At 39.2% G+C, this 22,233-nt stretch overlaps 1 protein-coding gene across 1 annotated transcript in view; it reads right to left on the bottom strand.

Moving 5' to 3' along the window:
* APC10 (anaphase promoting complex 10) overlaps positions 1-22,233 on the bottom strand; it is a 74,661-nt gene that overhangs the window by 23,505 nt on the left and 28,923 nt on the right. Inside the window, exon 4 of the mRNA XM_089455680.1 lies at positions 13,616-13,686. Coding sequence (XP_089311806.1) covers positions 13,616-13,686 — 71 coding nt within the window. The remainder of the gene's footprint in view (positions 1-13,615; positions 13,687-22,233) is intronic.

A 22,233-nucleotide genomic window follows, 5' to 3' on the forward strand; every position in this document is an offset into this window, starting at 1 on the left:
CTCCTTGTTGCAATTGCACTGGACCCTGCCCATCTGGCACACTGGAGTCTCATACTCCTCCACCTGGATCTGGTGCCCCACTATCTCCTATCGAGGCTAGTCCTTAGCTGGGACCCTTCCTCTCTTTGTAACTTGTACTAGACAACTCACACTTCCTCCAGCATCTGCCTTCGGCAACTGGAAATCAATCTGCTGCCCAAATCTGCATTATGGCTAACTCCCACAGCCTCCTCTGGCAATCTCGTACGACCATCCCTGCAGAGTTGCAAAATATGGAAACTCAAAACTGGAGAAATAAACCTCGAAAATCTCCCTCTTTCCCTCTGCTCGGCTATTGAATCTGCTACTCGCACTCCCTTCTCGAGTCAACAAATCTGCTCATAGCAACTATTAATCTACAATTGGAAAATTTTAGATCCCTAAGACTCGAGATACCCTGAGAGAAATTTCCCTCTAAATGTGTGTGCTTTTCTCTTTCCACCCGATGTGGATTCTCCAACTACAAACTGTTGCAAACCCCTATGCATCCAACCAAAAATCTACTCAGTGAAAATCTGAGTTGCAGCTGCTCCCTCTGATTGTTGGAATCACTTACCCGGGCAATTCAATTTTTCTGCAGCCCTGCAACTGAAAATCGAATTGTTGCCCAAGCAGCTCGACCTCCCTGTTAAGGAACTGCGTTGCCTCAAGATTTTCGGCCTGCTGCTCCCTCTGAGCAGCGAAATTCTCTTCTTCGCTACTAAGTTTCCCGGCACTTACTCTTTGATACCATGTGAAAATTCCAATATGGAATCCTATTGCAGCAACTGTTATTATTTCTCCTAATTGTTAATTAATTTAACAATTTATCTGCTATGACATATATCGAAATAAACACACTGCAACCTTCACAAATAAAATTCTACGGAAAAATAATGCGTTGGAAACTGAGAAAATACTAGCGCACACACACACAATATAATTGACACCGTTATTTTTGGACATTAGTCCCTGGAAAATCCCAACTTGGGATAACTGATGCAGCAGTGAGGGTTTTATTATTAAGAAACAGTGCGAAATTTTGAGTACAATAATCTGGATGCCGAAATATAGCTATCCTATAGAGAAATTACTGGCAAAAATACTAGAGGGAAATTTACCCTCACTTTGGGCAATTCTGGCTTTCGGCAGTCACTAAAAATCAAGTGGTCCATCTGGGCCTACACAGGCTATACATCACTCTGAAGCTACCTGCTCTGTGCGCTAACTGAATTGATTGCTAATCAAGCCGTCATGCCTGTTGCTGACTGGGAAAACGCTTCTCCGACACTCTAGAACCTCTGTTCGGCCTCTCGAATTGAAAACGTTTGCCCTCTCAGCAAATCGAACTGCCTTTTGAGGTTTCTGTGCTGGAACTGCGCAGCCTCCTAGAGAAATCTCGGCCACTTTGCAATTGCACTCGCTAGATATGGAAATCTTCCTCTAGCTTCACTGTCTCTACCACTCACATACTGCTTCCTCACTAAAGCTCGAACTTTCCGGCAACTGACTATTGCTACTCTAGAAAATCGAATTTTGGTGTCCTCTCCATCACCACATCGATCTCCTCTTATAATCCACAGTTGGAGTACCAATGGCCAAGATTAAAACTTAATCAATGGCTGGCTAGAATCATCTCTAGATTGATCCATTTCCGTTTCTAGAGAATTCTCACCTTGACTTAATTAATTCTGATTAATTAAACATATTCCCTAAGTTTAGACTTAGGAAGTATTTAAAGATTGGTTAATAATCTAATTAAGCCATCTCTAGGTGGAATTTCCAGAAACAATTTCTGGGTTTTGGAGATCTCATGTATTCTAGCCTCTCCACCAAATTTAGTGGCTATAACACATCCGATGCTACAAAACCTAACACAACAGAAGAGAGTAGTGGTGACCATGACAGTGATGTTGATTTTGATGATGATGATGATGATGATTGATGACTCATGAGCTACCTACTGCCTTGTACTTGTAGTTGTTTTGTATTTGCTATTGCTATTTGCCATTGGCATTGCTACTACCTATGTAAAACAATTTGATTTTAATGACTTAATGAGAAAACTACAGTTTTTGTCTTTCTCCTATTGGATCATTGATGAATCTGTCATAATTGTATTTGTATGCATAACGTTACTTTGTAAAACTTACAAATTTTAGACTTACAATTTAGAATCTACATCTATGTCTAAATTTGTATCATGAATGAGAATTTGTGTAAGAAATATCTAATTTTTATAATATATATATAACTTGTCTTGTTCCAAGGGGTCAATGTGCCCGTGTCGGACACTCGAATTTGTGTCCTATGTGTCCCATGTCACCGTGTCAGGGGACTTAGCCCTCTAGTTTGGGAGATACTGTGAATTTCACTGATTTTCTGGTGAAACCCCAAGATGTCAGCATTATTAGCTCTTATCTTTATTCTGGATTTTACTGTGTAGAATATACATTAAAATCCACAATAAAGACCAGCAATTACTACTGTGGAAGTCAGCATAATCAAACTATTAGCTCTACTTGTGCAACCAAAAAGGAAATCTTGTTGAAGGGGGGGAAACCAACGTCTTACTCTTCCTTTTATCTACCTCCAAATACTCTATGGATTAATAAAGGTAGGTTTTCTGAAGAGGGGCCTTATAAAAGGTAGGTTGATTAAGAGAGTCTTTTAGAGGGTACCTCAAAGAACTAAGATCAAGCGGTTTCCCAAGATAGTCTTATAGGGAAAATGTGGAAAAATTGTATAAAGCAAAGCAAATCTCCTGTAAAGCCTGTTTTATAAGAGGATATCAAGATTCATGAAATAGTTGGCATGGCATCTTAGACTCTAGTTGGAAGAGTCTTTGGTCAAAGGTTTTGTGTGAGCAGTTTCAGTAATTAGGTACAAAAGAAATAGAAGTTCCTATGATGTTTGTTCCTATCATGTTTGTTGATAATTGTAGCAACGAACAGGTACTTCTACAGAGGCTAAATGTCAAGCATGCAAAACTAGTCCAAGACCTTCCTAGGAGCTTGGTCATGTTAAGTAAATGTCTATTATGATCTTTTTCCTAAGTTTGATTTTGGAAAAGCACATTAATTAATTGATTAATGTTGGCTATTGGGCTAAGGTTTTCTAAAGAAAAGTGAATTATTCATTTTTGTAGTCTACATCTAATTTCAACTATTTATCACAAGTGGGTCAAGATTTAATCCAAGCCATCGATCACTTTGGAGATTAGGGTTTGAGATCTAGCTCAATGAACAATTATACAGACAACCTAAGGGAAGGAGGAAGACACAACACTATTGCAAGTGATTTGCGGATTTGAGAGAGATTTTCTCAAGTGAATGAGAAACTCAATGGAGGCTGAGGTCATACGAGTGACTGAGCAACAAAATTTTGTGGAGGGTTGGAAGTGTGATTGAGATCATCTCTAGTGAAGTTGCAGGAGCCAAGAAGTGCACAACAGAGGCTGCACATGCGAGAGGCATAGCGCACAGGCTGCACATGTGAGGGCTAAGGGGAGTTGAGGCCACACAAGTGTGTAGAGGTTGACTTTTGGAGGGATGCACAAGTGAGGAGTGTTGAAAATTGAGGCAGCTATGGGATGAATTTCCCCATAGGAAGCCAACTACCCCAAAGAAGCCCATCTTGCCCCAAAAGGAAAATTCAAATTGGACAAAAGAATTATTATTGTTGATAAATTTGGCACTTGGACAAGTAATCATAAAAACATTTGGAAATATATTTAAATATTCAAATGAGCAAATTCAAATTTGAATCTTTCCCTCCAAAAGGTTACAAGTCGGCCTCACAATGGTTTTAGTCAGCCTGCTCAAAGGTGGTGACCCTTTGCTAAAGGGATCAACTATAAATACTCGCCAATCTTCCTCCATTGGACACAATCAATTCGATGAAGGCTCTTTGTGGTTTGTATAGGTTTCATGTGGATCGCATAAATTCTTTAAGGCACTATTCTTGTAACTCACATTATCTTCTCAATGGTTCGCATTACACCTATTTGTAGCCTACATCATGTACAGTGGCTTGCTCTCTAGAGTCTATACAATAGCTCGCAATGATATTTCTGGACAACGCACTACACTAAAATAGCTCACATTCCATATTGATTCGTTAACATACTTCTGAAACTCACATTACATATTCGTTCGTTAACATATTTCTGAGGCTCACATTATTTATCGTGGCTCGCATATCTTGTTTGAGTGGCTCACACTCTGTCTTTGTGGCCCATATTGTACAGTAGCCCACATCTCTCTATGACACTCATATGTTTCTTGTAGTTCGCATCTATCTATGGGTCTTAGAAGATTTTGTGGTACGCATCTGTTTAGTATGGCTCATAGAAGATCCCGGAAGCTCGCATATTGCAGTGACTTGCATACTCTGTTTTGTGGCTCGTATTTATATTTTTTGTGGTTTTCATTTCTGTTGTAACTTGTATCTCTACTATGGTTCGCATCTCTGTTGTGACTTGCATCCATATCCTGTGGCTTGCATCTGTGTTGTAACTTGCATCTATTTTGTGGCTCACATACATATCTTAGTGGATCACATATCTTTGTGGCACGCATGTGTACCTTGTAATAGATGACAGCGAGCCTATGATATACATATCAATAAGACAATGACCTTCATGATAGTGAGCCAAAATCTATATATTAGTAAGACAGTGACCAAGATGACAATGAGCCAATGATATGTATATCAGTAAGACAATGACCTTGATCACAGTGAGCCAATGATCTATTATCAGTAAGACAATGACCTTGATGACAGTGATTCGATGATCTATATGATAGTGAGACAATGCCCTAATGTGACAGTGATCTAAAGACAACAATGTTTGACAGTGATTTTAATATTATGTTTTGATGAGAGAGCAGAGGAAAATGGCAGACGAGGGTTTCTAACAAACCCTTCCATGGCACAAAGACAGAGGCGGCAGGCCTTCCGAAACAAGTTGTAACACTTCGAGCGAGGGTTTAGTTGATCTGACAGACACAAACAATGAACATTCAAATGAGGGAGGCCACAGGGCTTCCCCCCACAGGCAACAACAATGGAAGCAAACCAAATGGGAATGAAAACGAACAGCCCTTATCCGAGAACATGGAACAGTCGCTGCTCCAACCTGCACAGCAGCCAGAAGAGGAAGATCTGAACAAAGGAAAGGAGCACACCTCCACAGGACCTGAAGAACCAAAGAAGGCAACATCTTCAACATGCAAGCCCATCGCAGCAGAACGCCCCAAGATAGATCTACCAAGCCATAGAATCAATGCCCAAATACAGTATATGAAGGATCATGCGCTCATAGGTAAATTCATAGGCTACTGGCCAACTGAGAAAGCACTGCAAGGATGGATAGCCTCGAAATGGAAACCAAAAGGGCATGTTACCCTGCAGTTGAGCCCAAAAGGATTTTTCACGACCATCTTCAACTGCATTGAAGACAGAAACTGCATCCTCGATGGAGGCCCCTATTTTTTCAATGTCGCGGGTCTATATCTAAGAGATTGGATAGAAAGATTCAACCCAGACAAGGAAGACTTCAGCTGGGCACCAGTCTGGATTCTAATGCACTCCTTACCTCTGGAATATTGGGATGAAGAATCACTCAAAGCTATTGGCAATGGGCTAGGAGACTTCATAAAGATTACAGAGGAAACAAAGCTCCGCCGGTACACATCATATGCTTGCATATGCGTTTACATGCGACTCGGCAATGCTCTCACGGGCTTGGTAAGCCTCCTTCATGATGACTTTGAATGGATTCAACCCATAGATTATGAACATGTGCTCTTTAGATGCAGGAAATGCCACGCTCATGGCCATTTATTCTGTGACTGTCCCTTAAATGCATCCCCTAAACACTTAGACCATGCGAAAAAATCTGACTCTAAAGGGTTCACCAAAGTCGCAAATAGAAAGAAGCACACCAAAAACCCCCCCCATGGACCAAAAAACAAAAACATTGTGCCCACCTCTGATGTACCATCCACCAGCAACAATTTTGATATTCTAACCCAGACATGCCAGAATCAGATATACCCAAATCGGTTAAGCCATCTACCATGTCAACCAACAAGTCGTCCACCATACCCATTCTCAATGCTTCTAGTCAGCGTCCACAGGAAAAAAAATCCAGATCAGCAACCACTAGCTTCTCAACCTACCCCCTTCCAAGGAGAAGACAAAGTCCAGTGGTCAGCAAAAGAAATGGACATTGACAATTTTCTAACATACCCACTCAAAACATCCAACGTCATGGCGGAGAGTAGTCAACAAAGTCACATGGAAGAAGAGCCAGAAAGCTTTGATCTAGGAGACCTAGACATCTTTAGTCTCGAACAAGCTTGCAAAAAGAAGGAGTTCGACAAAATACCAGACAGGCAGCTCGAAAATTTGGAAGTAGTACTCTCAAGAGTACACCAACAAAGAACCTTGGGCATACAACAAGGAAGCAACTGGGATGGGAAACACACCACCAAAGATGGAAAGAAAAGGGGCAGAAAAACAGATTTACAACGTACCATCCTCATTGGGGAAATGTTAGTGGAGTCCGGCAGGTGCTCCAAGCTGACCAAATATTATAGATCATTACCAACTAGTCAACCATGAAGCTCATCTCATGGAATGTAAGAGGACTCAACAGTCCCGGGAAATACAAGATGATCAAAAACATGATACAGCATGAAAAACCCCATATATTCTTCATGCAGGAAACAAAATGCAACAACAGCACATTAGATTCTATTCTATCCAAAGCTTGGCCGGGATGCCAAACTGTTACAGTAGATGCATATGGAGCATCGGGAGGGCTTGCTATCGCTTGGAATACGCAAAACTTTCATTAACAAACTTTCATGGTTCATATCATAGGAACCAATATACATGGTCATTTGACAAATGTATACTTCCCTCAAGACTCTATGCAAAAGAATGCACTGCTAAAAAAGTTGGAAACTCTCAACTCCACAAGAAAACATCCACTTTAGATCACCGGTGGGGACTTCAATATGATTACTAAACTAGAGGAGAAAAAAGGCGGCAAAGTGAAATTGGACAATGAAAGCAAAGGTTTCAAAGATTACATACAAAATAACTGGCTAATAGATTTACCTTTCAACAATGGTCTTTATACCTGGAATAATGAAAGATCGGGATCTCAACAAATCACCTCTAGGCTAGACAGATTTCTAATCTCAGATAACTCAGTACATTTGGGAGGCGACATTACTGCTTCAATACTTCCCCTATCAAGCTTAGATCACTGGCCCATTTCACTTCAATGGACAAGACCTAGAGACACTATCAGGAAGCCTTTCAGATTTGAAACATTCTGGCTCACCCACCGAGATTTCAAAAATATAGTCAAATCAGCTTGGGATAACTTCACTCCTTCTAAAGGGTCAACCATGTATCAATTTCAACAACAGCTAAAGTATCTCAAAACAAATCAACCACTGGAATCACACTACCTTTGACAATATATTTCAAGGTCAAAAAATGCTCGAGCAAAGCATGATAGAGCTACAGCAGAAAATCATTGAAGGTGGAAAGACCGAGGAACTGGTCAGTCAAGAACAAGATCTACTCACACAGCTAGAAGAAAGAAGCAAGCAAGAAGAAATGCTCTGGAAACAAAAATCAAGAATCAGATGGTTAAAAGAAATCAGAAATGCTCTGGGCTGCAAGGGGTTGTTGGTTGCCGACTTAGGACCATCTAGGAGAAAAAAATTCTACTATGCATACTACCCACAGGTGGTGGGTCACACTTCCCGTTGTCTTCCATCCCACAACCTACTCTAAAGATTTTCCCCAAAACAGTTAAGAGGGAGGTTCCACTTAGAATAGGTATATAACCTAAAATTAACCAAGATTCTTACATCACACCTAGGCCTTAGGATTTGCATCGCATATAGGTCAGTGAAGCATCTAAGCAACAGTTGTCCATCCGGTTACTTGGTCTTAATTTAATAATAAGCAATATTTTTTACTCCACAAGGCACTAGTCTCATATTTGAATTTAATCTAATCCTTAAGATCTTGCTAAATTTACCCAGGTAGATAGGCCACTCAATTGTCTCCCGGACTTGTTGGATACCAACTTGTACTTCGCCTCAACATTTCCATAAAGACTACCCCCCATAGCCTACTGTTGGGAGACAACTAGAACAGAGAGGTCTCGGATCAGAGTGACAGCCCCCAACCTAAGTTGTTGTCGCACTGCATGTACATTCTAAGCGACAATATTTTATGGCATCGTTGTTGGGGACCAATTGTTGATCCTTGGTTTTCACGACATTCTTTCATTTCATATCATCTTTACATCTTTTCATTTGAGTCGGCAACGCCACAACATTTTATGGCACCTTCCTTTCATCATTCTTCATCTTTGCATCACCTTATCCTTTTTCCTCTCACTAATCCTTTCATTTTGTCTATCTGCACCTTAGCACCTAGACATTTAGGTTGGTTTCCTATTTGGGCGGCGACTCCACTTATTCATCCATTCACAAGAGCTTCCCTTAGAAGGAATCCCAGTAGCTTGGTTAACTCCGCTCTCGATCCTAAGAAGGTCTTGAGAGCTCGATTAAACAAATTACATTCTAGAGAGCGTTTATTATTTCTCGGACAGGAAGCCCTCCTTGATCTCCATTTGCTTTTCATTAATTCTCCCAATCAAAACTTCATGGTTTATTATTACAGGCCTTGCAACTTCACCAACATCAAGGGATATTCGCATGATCAACCAGATGACTTTACTATGAATAGACTTTTGATCTTTCAAGAGAACAATGCCATCAATGTCGAAGCTCCCATAAAGAAGTTCAACACTTTCGTACAAAGATACGCTCATGCCACTGCATACAATCATGAAGATGTCAAAATGAAGTTATTTGTCTTCTCATTGGAAGATAATGCACTAGAGTGGTTTCATAACAAAGCGGACAATGCCTTTGATTCTCTAAGAGCCCTCACTGATGCATTTGAAGACAAATTTGGGGATAAAAAAGAAGGAAAATATTTGGTTAAAGAACTCCATACTAATAAAAAGAGGGAGAATGAAATAGTTGAAGAATTCAACCAAAGGTTTAATGGTCTTCTAAAGGACATGACTCAAGACTATAGGCCTCCTGGCAATACATTGTTGAAACAGTATCTGGAAGTCTTCAACGGTGATACTCAATATGAGATTAGGCTTGCCAAGTCTGCTACTTTAGTCGTTGACCAGAATACAACTGAAGAGTTAGAGAAGGACACGAAAGCTTCAAGTAAGAAAGAGATCCCAGGTTTTGAAAGAGGTCTAGTCAAATCTAAGGGAAAAGAAACTAAGGAAGAAGAATCGGAATCAGTTAAAGAATTTACTCAAGTAATTAGGGAGATGAAAATTGAACATGTCAGACAAATAAGTGATATGCAATGTCAGCTAATACAAATGGAAAGGATTCGAATGTGGAATATGCAGCCCAGACATAAACAATAATCCATGGCCAGGAAGGAACCCTCCAAATGATCAAAGGCCTCCTACTCTGCTTGAATCTGCTAATGTTGTTGATGAACCTATCCCTTTCTGCAGACCTTGTGAAAGTTTCCATGAAGAGAGTGCATGTGCCTTAGCTAAAAAGATCTTGGATGAAGCAGCAAATGAACGAATAAATCATGTCGGTCAAGATTCATCTAGGGAAATTCGTTGTGCGGATATGATTCCTTCATCATTCACCATCAATAATTTTAGTGAATAAAAGGATCCTATCACGCAAATGTATGCTAAAAAGCCATCTCCAGATCAAATTTTTAAAATTGCTAAAAGTCAAGGCTACACTTATCAAAGGAAAGATAAAAAAGCAAAGTCAAAGTAAGCAGGTTGCTTTTGAAAGATATAAGTCGTGATTGAAAGTTGATTGGGCCACCTAGATTAACAGTGTTAAAATGTTTGTCCCAATGCTTGAGCTTCTAATGATTCCATCTCAACAGGCATCTTTCTTCAAAGCTTTAGGAATGGTCTTGGTGCATTCATAACCTTTAACAATCACAATTCCGCACTAAATAAGCACTCACACATCATATCTCTAATACGCTAATCTTGTTGAATGGTTTAAGTCACTTTGGGCATTGAAATTTCATTGACATTTAAGTGTCTCTTTCTCTTATGTATTTTGGCATTTAATTGGCATTATCTAAAGAACATAATCTTGGCATTATCTTAGATAATTATCGTTGGCATAAGATTGTTGATAATCGTCATTGGAATATCTTGAGTAATTGGCATCTTGTGTCGATAATTATGGGGGAATTGTTAAGTAAATAATTGTTCATAACTATTATCATTGGCTAAGTATCTTGTGGATTTAACATTGGCACTAAATAAATTGGCACACTCTTGGTTATAAGATTGTTTCATAACTCATCATTAAGTACTCTTGTTATAAGAAGCTAATCATAGCTTAAGTACTTAAACATAAAAACAAGTCTTAAACGAAGAATCACTCATCCATCTTGCATGAGTCTTCTACGCCAAGGTCCATTAATAATATACCTCCAAGCATAAGCTTGGTTGATAGACATCTAGGGCCACCCTCTCTCAAATTCAGCTTGAGGGATCAACACCTTTCTATGGGTTAACACGGTGACCTTGCAGACATCAAAGCCACAGACTCTGCAGCGTCGGAGGCATCAAGTGGTTGGAACACAGGGGGAGGTATCATTAATTCTTCCCGTTGGCTTCCATCCCACAACCTACTATAAAGACTGGTCTCAAAACAGTTAAGAGGGAGGTTCCACTTAGAATAGGCATATAACTTAAAATTAACCAAGATTCTTACATCACACCTAGGTCTTAGAATTTGCATCGCATATAGATTAGTGAAACATCTAAGCAGCAGTTGTCCATCCAATTAATTGGTCTTAATTTGATTTTTTACTCCATAAGGCACTGGTCTCATATTTGAATTTAATCTAATCCTTAAGATCTTGATAAATTTAACCAAGTAGATAGGCCACTCAATTGTGTCTCTCGAACTTGTTGCGTACCAACTTGTCCTTCGCCTTCACATTTCCATAGGAACTACCCCCCATAGCCTGTTGTTGGGAGATAGCTAGAATGGAGAGGTCCAGATTTCGAGTGACAACCCCCAAACTGAGTCATTGTCGCAATGCCTATACAATCTGAGCGACAACAAGACCATAAAGAATAATTCAAAGAAAGATCACCTCAATTGATATACACACCCTTACTTCAACTTGTGACATCAAAGGTAATATTTATTTCAGGTATTTCACTTTCTTAAGTGTTGCTTTGTATTTTCTGCATAATTTACTTACATATCAGATTTACCACTTTTGTTCAAATAACTAGCCTTCATCGTATCTAGCATTTCCGGCACTAGTCTACTAACTTGTCGGTGAAGCAATCAAGGTATTGGGATAGCCTACGTGGCATTTTAGGAATTGGCCTAAAGTGAGGGGAGATTGCGCCGAGGTAACAATGGACAAATGTCTTGTGCACTTACTGCTTAGTGTTGAGAAATCTAGGATAGCTAGATTATGTGATTTCTCTTACTTTGATAATTGCTTGAGATATAATTTTTCTTATCTTGATTAGGTTATTTTTCATCTTAATTATTATTGTGTTCTTTTCATCAAACAGCAACCAAACCATAAAGAACATTGAGACAAGAGGACACAAGATATAGGCGATCAACTAGGGCCAAAACCTCTCCACTTGAGAGGAAAACCCACAAGAACTCTTCTCTTCTTATAAAACCTGCAATTGACGAATTCCAAGACCTATGACTCTTGACCAAGACTCCTCCAATACCAAGTCAACCTTCCTTCTTAATATGCACAGTCTCCAACAACAAACTTCGACCTTCTAGTAACTTCGACCCCTAGCAACAATTTCTACAACTTCGACCTTCTAGTAACTTCGACCCCCAGCGACAATTTCTACAACTTCAACCTACAGCTTTGATGCAGCTTCAACCTAGCAGCAGCTTCACATCTTCAACCTTACAGTTTCACAGCTTCAACCTTGCAGCTTCATCAAAATTTCATCTTGCCCGATAGTTGTAAAAACCCTAACAAAAGAGACAAAGAGGCCCAAAACTTTAATCTTGTTCTTCTTCGCCCTTTTCCAACTTCTATATTGAGGAGATCGAACTTGCTTGAGTGTGCGTCTAAATGAGGTCGAGTTCCTTCTTATATATAGGCTTTTGAGGGGTATGAATTGCTATCTTTAGGTCGACTTGTCCCTTCATGTAAGTCGACTTGATCTTTGTGCCATGACTAGGTCTTGGAGGGTCTTTTGACTCTATTTTGACTCAAATAAATTTTCTTTACAATATGTAACATGCCCAAATAGGTCTTCAATACATGACAATGACTCAATCGACTTTATGACAAACCTAGAAGCACTCAATGGGTGCTTGACTTAAAAATAAATTTCCCTTGAGCATGAAACCCATGCCTCAAGAATAACAATAATAAATTTGTTTTCTCTTTTCATTAAATACATAAAATCATAATTACATATGTCATTATGAAGACCAAACCTAGTTACATATTTCAACGCTTAGAACCTTGATCGGACCTTGCTGAGGATACTAATCCGAGAGGTAACATGATGCAAGTGTATGTACCAAAGAGAACTTACTAGTGTGTATAGTTGCTTGTTGTGGACCTTTGGTGAAGTGAGCAACTTTGATGAGAATGATTCCTAGCTACAAGGAGTGGGTGGCTCTGGTTCGTTATTTATCATGGATTCCCTAAATGAGGTTTGAGAAACATGACTGGCACCAGCTTGCATTAAGCAGTAGGTATCTACTTGTAACTTCATCACATATATTCAAAGCATTCCTTGCTGTACAAACCTTGTTTACCTGCAGATCTTATTTTCAACCTATTTTTTCGTGATGATTAAGCAGCTTCTATACCTGGTTATGCACGGTGATTTTACCTAACAGTGAGCAGATTTTGTTAAGCAATCTTCCAAACATATAGAAGACAAGTGGATAGATTTATGGCTGTAACAAATCTGCTATAAGAAGTGATTTTCAAATCTGGTTTATGTTGGGAAGTGTGCCCTAAGGCCAGAAACAATGTTCCCTTGAAGTACAATTGTTCAGTACGTATTTTCATGGGATGTCTAGTGTGTTTGGCCGAAAAGAAGTATGCACTGCTGTAATTTATATTTCAAATTCCGCACAGGAAATAGATTAATAGATCCAGGAATCTTAAGGCTAAGGTGGAATTTTTGAATTTGCATTAAATATCATTTCAAAATAATTTGAATAGATACTAGATATACCTAAGTTCTAACATATGCATTCTCATTCCTTCCAATCAAATCTTCCTATAAGCATTCAAAGCCTTTACATGAAGGAAAGATGACATAAAAAATTACATCATGTGCAGGAAAAAAGCCCACTACCATTTCCATCAATATCATTGTCTTTCTAAAAGTTAGAAAATAATGTTTCATTTATGAAGCAATAGGTCTTGACGTCAAGCACAAATAAAATAAGGAAACATATTGGTCACACTGAAATATTAATCAATGAAATGAAATAAGTTTAAGCCTTACCTCGACTCATTTGCACACAGAGGGATATAGGTCCAACCAACAGGCTCCACTAGTTCCACCAACTTAATTTCCTGCATATGGAGAATGAATGAAGAATATCTTTATAAATAAGAGACCATTAATGCCAACAAGATATAATGAAGTGTCACTAGGGCTTTTGAGAATAATAATTGAGGACAATGCAAGGAAGCGAATAAGGTGGATCTAATCTAGGCCTATCACTAAAATACTACAACGGTCAAAAAGATAGTGGAGAATAGCCTGGCTCATAAAGGAATAGACCAGCGAATCAGAAGAAATACAATTACTGCTTTTGATGCTCTAAATTTTCAGCTACAAAAGGAAAAATAATATTCTTTACACCACTGAACCAGCTTTTTTTCCAACTGAATGGATAAAACATTGGCTATAGACTTTAATCATGACTAACAATAGTCAGAGTACTATTTTCATTACATTAAATAAATTATGTTCTTTGGCCTAACAAATGCACTTTCTATTGTTATGAGGATTATGAACAACATATTCCCTATCAAAGGAAATTTATAGTTTTTCCTGGATGACATTATAATTATCAGCAAAAATAGAGAACAGGAAACTCATCTTGACCGTATAACAAGACTAAATTTTCAGCTACAAAGGGAAAAATAATATTCTTTGCACAACTAAACTAGCTTTATTTCCAACTGAAAGGATAAAACATTGGATATAGACTTTAATCATGACTAACAATAATCAGAGTACTATTTTCCAGTGTTGCGAACATCGCGATTTTTTCGCAGTGACGATTAAATCGGCCATTTTTTCGCTTCGAAAAAATCGCGATTTTCTGGAAAAAAAATATCAAGATCTGACCTGAAAAAATTGCTAGGCCACACGATAGCGAGTTTTTAAATGTTTTTTGGGTTTTTTTTTATTTCGCACACTAAGGGCAAAAGTGAGAGCTAACGAGGAGAAATCGTCTACAAGGGCTAGAGAGGTGAAAAGTGAAGGCATTTAGCATCCCAAGCAAAAAAAAAGAGTTTGGACTAAGTTTTTTCAGCAAGGCGTGGTTTTTAGGAATGGGCATCAAATTTGGCCTTCTTTTTTTGTTTTTTCCGTGTTTTTCCTTGGGTTTCAGTCACCTATATATTTTCCATGACTTTTTTTTGGATTTGAGTGTGTGTTTTTGTCATTTTTGTTGCATTTAGTGGAGAGGGTTTTTTTGGTCAAAACTGCAAAATCTTGATTGTTAATTTTATTTGTTTAAATTATTCTCGTGCTCTAGTTTTCTTCCATGACTTTTGTTTGGATTTGAATGTGTTTTTTTGTCATTATTGTTGCATTGAGTTGAGGGATATTTTTGTCAAAAATTCAAAATGTTGTATGTAAATTTTAATTTCATTTGTTTAGCTTGCAATTCTTTTTGTGCCCTACGTTCAAACTTCAATCTTAAATTAAAGCTCAAGAGTTCATCAAAGTTGCAAACATGCCAAGGAAATTGGACCCTAGGTGGGAATTTGGTGAACCTGATGGAGAGTTTGACAGATCAAATTTGACTTGCAAGTTATGTGAGCAACATATGACAGGGGGAGTATACAGATTAAAATTCCACCTTGCACGAATTCCTGAACATGAAGTAAGGATTTTCACAAACAAAACTCCAAATATCATCCGTAGAGCCCTCAAATAATTGGAAGATATAGAGACAGCAAAATTGACCAAGGTATCTCTGAAGAGCCAAATGGCAGGAGATGGAGTGATGGGATTGGGAGGTGACCGTGAGCAATGTTGCGAACATCGGCATTGGGATAAAATCGACAAGGGTCTGAAAAACCAAAAAATCGTATAAAAAAAAAATAAAACCAGTAAAAATTGGCAAACATAAGCAAAATCAAAATACCATCAAAATATCGATAAAAATCGGCAAACATCAGCTAGGCCAAAAAATCATGATTTCGAGATAAAATCAGGATGTTATCGACGTGTTTGCAACATTGACCATAAGAGTGGTACTAGTTCTTCTTCAGCATCGATCTCTACAACCAACCCCGCAGTTGCTTCATCACTTTTTGTTCCTATAACCACACCTAGTGCACAACCATCTATTAAGTCAACTCTTAAAAAAATAGAGAAGGAAGAAGTTGACACGTTGTTGGGCAAGTGTCTTCTTTGGAGTGATATTCCTTTCAGCCTTGCCAGGAACAATCCATTCTTCCAGCCCACGATTGATGTTATTGCTATTGTTGGCTCGGGGTACAAAGCCCCTTCCTATGCTAACTTTAGAGGGTGTATTATTCAAAATGAAAAGGTTGAATGCACTAATAGGTTGGAGAAGTTTAGGGGCTCATGGGCACAGATAAGACGCACTATGATGTCAGATGGTTGGACCAATCAAAAGAGTAATACCCTTATTAACTTCTTCGTTAACTGTCTCAAGGGGACAATGTTTATGAATTCTGTCGATGCTTCTTCACACATCAAAGATGCATGGTTATTATGTGATTTGTTGGATGTGTTTATTCAAACAGTGGGTCCACAACATGTTGTCCAGGTCATAACGAACAATGTTGCTAATTATGTTGTTGGTGGCAAGATGTTTATGGAGAGGCATCCTAGCATATTTTGGACACCTTGTGTTGCACACTGGATTGACTTGATGTTGGAAGACATAGGAAAAATTCCCTTTGTCAAGAATATTGTTGAATCGTCAAAAAGCATCACAAAATTTATATATAATCATGCATTTGTGCTTCTTTTGATGAGAACATTCACCAACAACAAGGAGTTAGTGCGCCCTACTATTACACCATTTGCCACTAGCTTCATATCTCTTCAATCCCTTTTGAATTCTATGTGAGATGTGAAGAGAATGTTTTTTTTCAGACGAGTGTTAAAATTTGGGTACCAAAGGTTGAAAGGACAAGTGGTTCCCTAAGGCTTTGATCTTTGGCCTAGGGAAAAGTGTCCAAATTTATTTCTTTACTTTTCTCCTAAAGTGACTTTATAAGTGGTAAATTCAATTTAATTTAAAAGTGACTTTATAAGTGGTAAAGTTACATTCTAATTTAAAAGTGACTTTATAAGTGGTAAAATTACATTCTAATTTAAAGGTGACTTTATTAAAGTGAATGAAGAATTAGAAAGTGAAAAAGTGACTATGAAAATAAAAGTCTAAGTGGGTCTTTATTTAAGTGGGTGAATTAAAAAATAGAAAGTGAGAATTAAATGCACATTTATTCTCATCCCTAGATCTAAATGAATCTCAGCCATTAGATCTTAAGGTAACCCAAAAGGTCATTTAGAGAATAAAAGGAGAAGAGAAGAGGAAAATATCAATTCATTCTTTCATGAACATTTGAGAGAAAGAGAAGAGAGAGCAAGGAAAAATTTATGAGCAGTGAGGAAGTGAAGGAGAGCAACAAGAAGACATTTCAGCAAATCTGGGCAGCAGCGTTTATTGGCACGCATCCCAAGGAAAACCGTACAACAGGAGAAAGGCACAAAAATTGAGGAAGAGGGACAGCAAGTTCTGGGCACATTTTTCGAGGTTGGTCGTACAATATTTAATGTTGTTTTATTTCTGTAAAAATTTCTGTTTTGGCTATTCGTTGATTGGCACGATTTTCGAAGTGGAGTTCAAGCACGGAAATCAAGATAAGTTGTAATTTGTGGTCGCTGGAATTTTTAAAGTGTATTTCAATTTCTCTGTAAAAGCATTTTCAGAAATAAAGAAGAGCTCTCAAACTGGTTTTCCCCAAGAGTTGTAGGTGGTTTTTCCAGGGTCATATTGACCAAAAATCATTGTGTTATTTTGTGTGTGGCTGTCATAATTTTGTTGTGTTTTATTTCTGCAATTTTAACAGTTGTGAAATCTCTAAATTTGTGTTTCCAAAAAAATATTATCATTTCTAGATTTTAGAATTTTTATTATGCTTGGATTTAAAACTAAATGCATGGAGTGATAAAGAAAACTGATAACTGGAGTGGGGGTTGAAATTTCTTCATGGTATCAGAGCTTGGTTGGCTGAAAAGTGTAGTTTGGGACAGCAAAGTGAAAATTACAGCAAATTGATTTTTACACAGAAAACAGAAACCTTTACCACAAATTTGAAAATTTCAATTTGGTAGGATAGTGAAACATGTATTTGGGTTTGAGAGTTGAAGACAGGTTGGATGGGCATAACAAATACAGTGCATAGAAAGAGAGAATCCAAAGCATTTTTGAGGAAACAAAACTCTGGGGAATTATGGTAAATACCACATAGAACCCAGTAGTAGTACCTGTTGACCCTGTACAGTTGGCAGAGTTTAACAAAAATAATGCTAAAGCAAAAAGATTGATTTTGGAACAAATCAAAAACCATGTCATTCCTCATGTGAGAGGAAAGACTTATGCACATGAGATGTGGACAGCCTTGACCAGTCTTTACTAGAGCTCAAATGAAAAAAAATGGTCCTAAAGGAGAAACGGAAGGCCATTAATGGCTAAGACTGACAGTGCTACAGCATACCTCACAAAGATCACTTCAGTGAGAGATGAGTTGGCAGTCGTAGGTGAGATCATTGCACCCACTAAGTTGGTGAGAATTGCTTTGAATGGTCTTCCCAAGAGTTGGGAGAATTTTGTGGATGGCATTGTTGCACGGGAAAACCTCCCCGATTGGGAGAGGTTGTGGGATGATTGCATTCAAAATGAGATAAGAAAGAACCATCTTGGGGCAGCCAAACAAGTGGAGGAGGATGACAATGTGGCATTGTTAGCAAGAGGCAAGAGGGCGCATTGGGCAGCAGCCAAACATGTTCTCAAATGTATACAGGGAACAGTTGAGTATGGACTATTGTACACCAAAAGTAATGACACCAGACTGAGTGGGTTTACTGATGCAAATTGGGTTGGAAATTCAGTAGATCAAAAAAGTACCTCTGGGTATTGTTTCAACATTGGATCAGGGATGACCTCCTGGTGCAGTAGGAAACAGAAATCCGTAGCTCTGAGCTCAGCTGAAGCAGAATATATGGCCGCTAGCACAGCTTCGTGCAAAGCCATATGGCTTAGAAAATTGCTTGTAAACCTATTCAGAAGAAGGATGGAGTCGACCAGGATCATGTGTGATAATCAGAGTTCCATTAGGCTCTCTTAGAATCCAGTATTTCATGATTGGTCAAAGCACATTAATATTCGGTGTCACTTTGTCAAAGACTGTGTCCAACGAGGAGCAGTACAGTTGAACTACACTCCTACAGGAGAACAAGTGGCGAACATCCTCATCAAGGCCCTAGGAAGAACAAAGTTCATTTATTTCAGGGAGAAGATGGGGATGGCAAAGAATCCATTTCAGTAGCAGAAATGGAAAAGTATCAGAGGATGCAGTGCAACAGTTAGCAGTGGCAGTGCTATGGGCAGCATGTTGAGAGGGAGTTGTAGTACAGATGTAGCAGTGGCAGTAGCAGAGCCATGGGCAGTAGTACAGATGTAGCAATGGCAGTAGCAGAGCCATGGGCAGCAGTACAGGAGGCAGCAGTGCAGAGTATGTTGGGCAGCAAGCCAAGCATCAGCACAAGTACCGGTGCTGGAGGATCAGTGTGATGTTCAGTGGTGGAGCATTACTATAGCATATTCCTCGCTAAGAGGGGGTGTTGACTTGTGGTAGCATCGGATGTGCTCTAGCCATGAAAATTGGTGGAGAGGCTAAGGCACATAAGATCTCCAAGACCCAAAAATTGTTTTGAGAAATTCCATCCGGATGAGGAGTCATTAAAATAACTATTATTTTTTAATGGGCTCTAAGTCAAAACTTAGGAAAATAAAAATATTAATGGGTATTAATAAAGATAAGGATGAGAAGCTTCTAAGAGACGAGGATCAAGTCTGTTTTAGTCTTAGTCGTTGATTAGAGACTTAATCTCAGTCGTTGATTCGTCAAGAGGAAAAGTATAAGAGAAGACTTGAGGGTCATTTGGAGATACACCAGCAGATACTCAATATCCCAAGGAAAATCGATTTTCAGAGAGTGAAATCGATTTCAAAGGGAGAGTTGCAGGGTGGAGGAAGAGGGGTGATTAGTGGCACTCTGGGAGCTCAGAAGAGGTGACGCAGGGACTCTGAGAAATAGCGCAGAAGGAGATGTAGATCATAGAGACATAGTGTATGACGCAAAGAAGGACAGAGCAGCGCAAAGCCACGCCGAATGATGCAGGGATGATGCAGTAGGGAAAGGAAGTCCTCCAGGGTGTCAAAAAGTCTTGGAGAGAAGTCTCAGGTGTTTTCTCCTAGTGTCTATGCAAATTTTTCTATAAAAGCGATTGTTGCTAAAGATTGATAAAACCCTCCTCTACTACACCAGTTTTCCCGCATTGGGTTTTTCTAGGAACAATTGTCCAAAAATTATTGTGTAGATGTGTTTGATTCTTGTGCATATATTTGTTTCTGTATAATGGTGTTATATCTGCAATAGAATTTAATTTAATATTTACTGAAGAGATTTCATAAATAACTTATTGATAAATAAGTAGGTAAAGTAAATCAGTTGTTGCAGTAATAAAATTTATGTTTAGAAATTTTCACACTAAGAGGTCAAATAATAATCTATGCACATTGTACGGCCCTCTAAGAGGCCTAATGAGGTCCATGGGTGACACAATGAAGAATAAGACCCTCAAAAGCAGTGGATAAGGGGATGGACCCTTGTAATAAACTGTGGTGCTCCAAATGACATGTGGCGGCACACAAGTGTCCTCATGGGTCTCCAAATAAAACGAAGATGTTTGTAGATCACCTGCAAGGGCTATGATGGTGTAAGTGGTGCCACATCATCGTGCAAGGACTGGATCATCTACCAAGTGTATGGTGTAAATCTGGGGCCAACTGGGCATGATGGATCAAGTGCATCTTCCTCGTCCAATAAGTGATCCACGAGCAATCTCTAAATGGTTGTGGAGATCCATGGAGTGTTGTCTGTTGTTGTGGAGACCCATGGCTCTCAACGCTCACCCTACATGTGCCACTGTAGCCCTCTGGAGCATTAGGACCCCGTATAAGGAGACCAAACCCAAGATGGAAACCATCTGCAATCCTGCATAAGATCCAATGCGTCCCCTAGCCTTCTAGTACAACAAGTCATTAGAGAAATCGAGTAAATGAGATTACCAAATCATGGACCACAAGTGGGGACTTCATAATGTCTTGCCCTTCCATAATGGGCCTTGGGATGTGCAATGTCTCCTAAACTCCAAATGGGGTTAACCAACAATTCTATTAGGTGGTTTCTACTTCTAAAGGGGACAATAAGGTCAAGGTACACCCTTCAAAAGGTGGTAGCATGTGACAGATAGGTGAATGAAGTAGGGAATGAGAAGGCACAACCCTGAGTCACATGTTGGGGTACAAGGGTAGTTAATAAGAGGGAAGCCCACACTTGAGTTTATACTGTATAGGAGGGAGCAATCGTGGTACATGAGGTGCCCTGGCCTTGACTTTTCCACCCTTCTTTGTATGTCTTTTGCATTTTTATGATTTTCTTTGATTAACTGCTCGGGGCTCAAGGGGTGAGAACATGATGTATAAGATATAGAGGTGAATACCCCCTTTTAATGGTGGGGCGGTTCATTGCTCACCAGGGGTTGGGACAATCATGGGTTCCTATATGATGGAGGAGGTTCATAGAACCTGTAGGAACCAGGGTGGTGGCCATGATGATGGGGTAGAGTTCAAGTATCGGTTTTTTCCCACGTGCTAAATGTGTTTGTCCTGACCATCTTTTGCATTTTGTGGTACATTTCCTATTGAATGTGGTCATGTATGCTTTCATCTTTCTTTTTAGCCACACCAACCTCTAAGCTTCATTGTAGGCCATGACCCAAGGTGTGGGCAAGGGGAAGGGGCATGCTAACCCTATGTGTCCCTAGTGGTGAAATGTGGAGCCAGGTGGGAAAGATGATGAATAGGGTAATAATGAATGGAAAGAGGGCAATAGAAGCAGATAAGGAAGCAGGGCAATGCAACCAAAATCAGGGTTTCCCATGAAATACCATCCCTAGAGCCAAAAGGCCAGTGAAAGAGATCCCACAGGACTAGAATCCAAGTTTAATATCCAAAAGGGGCCTAGGGGACAAAAGCACAGACCTAACCCATTCTTTCCGCCGAATCACCCCATTAATCCATGCCCATAAGGGTCCATGATAAGCAAACTACAATACTCATTTTCCAAATGACAAGGCATACCTTTAGGTTCAGAAGGCCCACCTTCAAAAATATGATCTGACAGATGGGTGAGGGACCACATGGCTAGCTCAGGTGGCAGAGAAATGGCACAATAAGCTAGCCGGTGGCTGGAAGGAGTTGCTGACAGTCAGTTGAGGACCATCTTGGGGAAAACATTTCTCCTAAGGATATTACCCACAAAATGGGGGGTAACAACATACACGTCTTGAAGAGTTACAATTTGAATTAAGTAGAGAGAGAGTTACACTTAAACATGAGAGAATATTTGGTGAGAGTTTCAAATTGAATTAATGAGGGAGTTACAAGTGCATTTAGTGAGAAGTTACACTTTTGTCATACATTGAATTATTGAGGGAGAGTTGCATTATCTTAAATGTGGAGTTACTATTTTATTCCAAGAGAGAGGTTCAATTTG

Source organism: Pinus tabuliformis, chromosome 7 (genome assembly GCF_031772625.1).
Source record: "Pinus tabuliformis cultivar Carrire ecotype Pingquan chromosome 7, CPIR1, whole genome shotgun sequence".
NCBI classification, from domain to species: Eukaryota; Viridiplantae; Streptophyta; class Pinopsida; order Pinales; family Pinaceae; genus Pinus; species Pinus tabuliformis.